The sequence below is a fragment of the Aegilops tauschii genome, chromosome 6 (assembly GCF_002575655.3).
Source record: "Aegilops tauschii subsp. strangulata cultivar AL8/78 chromosome 6, Aet v6.0, whole genome shotgun sequence".
NCBI lineage: Eukaryota > Viridiplantae > Streptophyta > Magnoliopsida > Poales > Poaceae > Aegilops > Aegilops tauschii.
In genome coordinates, this window is record NC_053040.3 from 86,096,959 (window position 1) to 86,102,238 (window position 5,280).

At 46.8% G+C, this 5,280-nt stretch overlaps 1 protein-coding gene across 3 annotated transcripts; it reads left to right on the forward strand.

The window, feature by feature from the left end:
* Positions 1-273: 273 nt before the first annotated feature.
* LOC109773212 (uncharacterized) lies at positions 274-3,870 on the forward strand. 3 transcript variants are annotated; one of them, XM_073501072.1, is made up of 6 exons: positions 274-919; positions 1,021-1,128; positions 1,647-1,744; positions 2,326-2,510; positions 2,923-2,999; positions 3,488-3,870. In XM_073501072.1, exons 1-4 carry the CDS (start codon positions 667-669, stop codon positions 2,362-2,364), a joined length of 498 nt encoding a protein of 165 aa, XP_073357173.1. In that variant the 5' UTR covers positions 274-666; the 3' UTR covers positions 2,365-2,510; positions 2,923-2,999; positions 3,488-3,870. The 3 variants fall into 3 exon arrangements, 2 of the variants coding, with proteins under 2 accessions (XP_073357173.1, XP_020187497.1); XM_020331908.4 differs by having other exon boundaries at positions 2,326-2,999; XR_002235277.4 differs by having other exon boundaries at positions 282-919; positions 1,024-1,128; positions 2,326-2,999.
* Positions 3,871-5,280: the final 1,410 nt, after the last annotated feature.

Consider the following 5,280-nt stretch of genomic DNA (forward strand, 5'->3'; position numbering starts at 1 on the left):
CGCACCAGTAGTGCGCCACTAGTAAGCCTTTTTCTAGTAGTGCTAAGTCTAGTGAAAATTTGTGTGGTGCCCTTTTTCAAAATATTTTTGATAACTGCTTCACAAAATTCCTTTATTTTTAATACTTGAAGACTATTTTAAATTACTGATTTTTCGAACCAATGAGAACTCTTTCCATGGATCGATGACATGGCGCCCATCCATCCATCCCTCTACCCCACATCCATCCATCCATCTATCTACAGAAAAAAGAAAAGAAAAAGATCCCCACCCGAAGCCCAAACCCTAGCTCAGATCCCCCATCGCACCCCTCCTCCCTCATCCCCATCTCCTCGCCGCCGCCGCCACCTCCTCCCCGTCCTCTGCACCACTCCTCGTCGCCAACCTCGCCGCCGCCACCTCTTCCCCGTCCCCTGCACCACTCCCTGATCCCTCCTCCGGCCCCATCCCCGGCCATCCCCGGCCATCCGTCCCAGTCGCTGCTCTCTCTCGGTTCAGTGAGATGGGATCCACTCCCGCAGCCGCCGCTCCACCCTCACCGTCAACGACCCATGCCGCCGCCGCACACCACCGCGCCCTCCCCTCACCTTGGCCCCAAGTCGGGCAGTGCGAGGCGGCGCTTCCAGACCGCGATGGCCGCAACCTTGCCCACTCCGATCTGGATCCATGGTGCACTCCTTCCTCCCTCTGGATCGATGGCCGCAGCCTCGCCGATGGATCCAGCGCCTGCCGGAGACGAGGGCTGCCAGATCCGCGACCTGGGACGCTCCTCCTGTAGGATACGGGAGCAGCACACCGCACCCTGCAGTCGTCGGTCCGGGACGAGCGCAGCAGCTCGAGGAAGCCGGCGACAAACGCCGGCGCTCCTCTGCTCCATCGACCTGGACGGCTGCTACTCCGCCAAAGACGCCGCCTACAGGTTCGCCAACTCCTCTCAGCTCTTGCGCATGTGCTCTGCTCCATCAACGGTTGCAACTATTCCTAATTTTTTGTTCTTGTTCGATTTGGATTTGGATGCAGGAGGTGCTCTACTCTTGCGCATGTCTGGTGGCGTCTCCGGCGCAGTGGTACTTCTTGAGGTGACTGGCGTGACGGCGGCTGTGTATGGCGGTGACCACAAGCTCTCCGGTGAGCGGCTCCCTCTCCTACCTCTAGTTCTCTTTCTACTCCTATAGCATTGCTCTGTTGGTTTAGAACACTAGCAACTGGAGTACTAAAAGCTTACTGATGTAGGAGTAGTGAAAGCTTCATGGTTGATCCTGATTGCTGAACATGGGAGATGTATCTTCTTTTGCATATCAATTACATAGCAGTACTATGTAATGGAACAGTCTATGTACTGTTATTTTTAGGTTAGGTTGAAGTGATTGGTAGGCCTTCGTTAACAAGCAAGCTTCTTTAAATTTCCGTTGTTATTTGCACTATATTCCACGCACGCCTCATGTGAATCTGTGATCGTATCCATAAACCAGTGAATTTATTGCACTATTTGCTTGCTGTGAAGTATCCAATATTTGTTACATTATGTCTTTAAGTAGTAAAATTGAGAATGGCAAGCTAAATTCTTCAACTGAACTGCTCTTTCATTGTACCACGAAATCGGAAATACTGAAGTTTTGTTATGTATAACATTGCTACATGTGCAGGTCCGGCTTGTGGGGATTGTCAGCGGCAAGGCAGAGCGGAACACGGACGTGTCCTTCACGCTCGACGACGGCACCGGCCGTATCGACTTCATCAGATGGTGAGCGCATCTCGGCAAACCGCTTGCTTTTTTACTTCAATTCCAGATGTATTTTAGGGGTACATTCTTAGACTTTTGTTTGGATTCCATTGCTGGATGTTGACTGGATGTGGGATTTGCCTACTGTTGCAACTTCAATCTTCACTACTAGATAGAAATACTGTTGGTTGTTGGTATGACAGTGCTAGATTTGCCTACTGTTGGATGTTTATGATTGTCTAGTACTTAAAATGTTTGAATCGGGGTCAATGTAATCACTTGCTGCATCCTGTTTGTTTGACCGGAGATGCTAATAGGAAAAGCATGTGCTGCTGCTTTTGCTTATCCTCCGCACACAAGTAAAGCACCTGACTGACAACTTCTTATACCACCTGATTGACTACATTGATCTCTTGTTAAATTGGAGAGAAAGATTGCAATTTATGGTGAGACTGATGGTTTGCAGGATGATGGCAAGTTATATATTTTTCTTGAACTTTGTGACCGCTTAGATTGGATCTTGTCTTGATGTTTGAATTTCATTTTGCTTTGGCGCTTTTGCTGGTGATATAACTTCATTGATGTGTGTGCGTGTGTGGCAGCCTGGAGCAGAAGGTGATTCCCTAATGCAAGGTGGCTGACTAGGCGGTGCTCATCAACGCCTACTGCCCCTCTCGCCCCCTAAAGCGCAACTACATGTATGCTTATACTTCCAGCCAAACTCAACAACCTCATCGACGGTCCGTGCTGCTGCCTCCCACAAGTGTTGATGTATGTAGAGAAGCTGGTGAGTTGATGTGTAGCTTCATTTGCCTAATATAAGTGTAATCTAACTGCTCAGAGCTCAAGATAATCTGTGATATGACATGCTACGGTACTAATTGGAACATTTCTGATGCCTGGGAGCCACCCGTCCTTAGTTTCTGCTTTGGTTACTCGCTGTGCTTTGTGATTAAGTGAGCTGTTGTAATCTCCGTACTAGCTTACAAGTTGGAATGCAAAATTGCTTGTGTCAATGCTATGTGTAGTTGTGTCGTGTGTACTACTTTGAAACGTCGGTCTATGGTTGTAGAAGCTCTACTTTATGCTAATACTTGCTTGGTCCTTCATATCAAAGCTTGCATGTACTGTAGAAGCTCTACTTTATGCTAATACTTGCTTGTGTAACATTTTTCATGGCATACTTCTAAATGGACAAGTACGTGCGACTTCCAGCGTCAACGATGATGCGGACCATATGTTCAACTGCAGCCCCATCCATTGCATCGACACAAAGGTATGTACTCTGTCTTGCTGAACAGATATGGGCCTGATGCTTGATGTCCTTATGCCTGATGCATGTATCATGTGACATACACATAATTAACTTTGACATAGTTGCTCTGTTACAGATGATGGCAAGATGAATAGCTAGTGTCTGTTTAATTCGATCATGCACCTGGTAGTTTAATAGGTACTATTGATTGAATATGAATGTTATTCCATATAGTCAAATGGAACTTCGATCTGCTGTAACTTTGAATGATGGTTTTTAAACCTTGTCGTGTATGTGAAACATTCCATGCTCGTTTGCTGCTAAGTTTGTCATATGTGCCAATTCAATTCCCAATTTTGATGAATAGCCATATTCTGGATAAGTAGAACGATCTGGTTAATAATAATAATAAGTAGAATGATAATATACTGGTGTATCTTTACTTTTTATTTTAAAAGTACTCTGTATTCTATCAGTGACATACCTTTTGTTCTCTTTTGAATGCTCAGATGTTTTGCATCAGCCTGTCATTGCTAAGGGAGAAGCGGGACTTGGAGAGGAAATCTTTCCATTAAGCAGATTACATGTTTGGTTGCTGTGAAGTACCAGATAGGCTAGTTCTATTTTTTTCACGTCCTGGAGTATTTCAGCAGCGCCATGCAAATGCATTAGCGTTAGGTTTCTGATTCACCTTTTGTAAAAACTTAGTTAGCCCGCAGTCAGTCAGTAGTAGCTCAGCCAGCCAGCCAGCCTCAAATAGTATTGCTGGAATGAATGCTTGTAATATAATAACATTGCACGTTGCTTTGAAAATGTATGAGAACTGGGCTAGGCCTAAGATAACTTGTGGTGTGATGTGTTGTAATGTCAATGGCATAATATTTTTTTTGGATTGGATCAATTTTTTCGGAACTGGGCTAGGCCCAAGTTATATTGGACAATTATTTTTGAGGGAAAAACATGAGAGGCCCAGCAAAGAAATGTCCTAGAAAAATACATGATCAAATAGAAAACCTGTTGTTAAAAGGCCCATGCAAAGAAATCAAAGGCTGAATTGTTGGGCCAGACCCATGTAGCTAATAAAAGCACAGGAAAAAAATACATTAAAAAGGCCGAATTGTTGGGCTAGACCCATGTAGAAAACCGAATTGGACCGGGCTGATTCTTGTGCCACATCAGCTTGCCACGCTGGATGCCTACGTGGTCTGGGGAGGTTGCTAGTGACCAAAATTTTGGTCGAAGAACCAACGACCTTTTACAGAAGGTCGTTAATTTTAGTTTACGACCGCCAGCTTTTGACCTTCTGTTTTTCGTCAAAAAAGGTCGCAAATGAAAAACAATGACCTTTCAGCGGCCAATAGTGAGGGTCACAAGTTGACATATTTCTTGTAGTGTGCTAGGGTTTCGATTACCAGGGAGCGAATCCGCTTGACCTAGTTCTCAACTTGTTGTTTCTTGAGTTAACCCGCCGCCGGGTCACCCCTTTATATACACAGGTTGATGCCCAGCGGCTTACAGAGTCCCGGCCGGCTCATACACAACGTGTCCGGCTCGGTGACCAAGTAAGCTTGCCTTACAATACAAGTTTATACATATGGCGGTTCATCCTCTTGGGCCTCAAGTCGCCTCTGGGTCTTGGTCTGTCAATAGGCTTGCCAGATCCGCCATCTTCATTTTAAAAGTCGTCAGTGGTACGACCCGGCCCCTCCTGGACAGGTTATACCTAATAGTTATATCCCCAACAGTTACTATCTTCCGAATCCTCATTCCCGACAGGTTCGTCGGGGTTGACTTGTCCCTCCTCCCATTATCCTGTTCGGATGCAGGCTCGACGGGGTCTTCGGGGTGTTCGGCGTCATTCAGAGTGTTATTGTCCCGGTGCCGGTATTGCTTTCCTTTGCGCGACGTGATTTTGAGCGGCGCCGATGGTGCTTCAATGGGTTTGTCCTCAATCGGGTCTTGCCTGTCATCGTCGTCGTCCTTTTTAGGAGTATCTACCATATACACATCCTATGTGGAGGTGGCCGTCCAACGCCCAGTGATAGGCGGATTGTGGCCTGAGTCGGCTTCGGCATCGTTGTCCATACCGTCGATGTCTTCGGAGACGTAGTCTAGCATGTCGGTTAAGTCCCCGACAGTGGCTACCAAGTGGGTGGTGGGTGGGACACAAAATTCCCCGCACTCAGCCCCTAGTTCGGGCTGGGCATAGTTCGGAAGCGACGCTTCGGTGATGGCGAGAGATCGCATTAGGTCCAGAGCTTCGCTTAGAAGTGAAAACTGGACGGGTGGCTGAGGATCTGCG

Bases quoted from the DNA above. Each gene is read 5' to 3' on its own strand.
- LOC109773212 (XM_020331908.4), top strand. From the start codon at position 667: ATGGTGCACTCCTTCCTCCCTCTGGATCGATGGCCGCAGCCTCGCCGA. The intron at 920-1,020 runs GTTCGCCAACTC...ATTTGGATGCAG, and splicing joins GCCAAAGACGCCGCCTACAG to GAGGTGCTCTACTCTTGCGC. The intron at 1,745-2,325 runs GTGAGCGCATCT...CGTGTGTGGCAG, and splicing joins CGTATCGACTTCATCAGATG to CCTGGAGCAGAAGGTGATTC.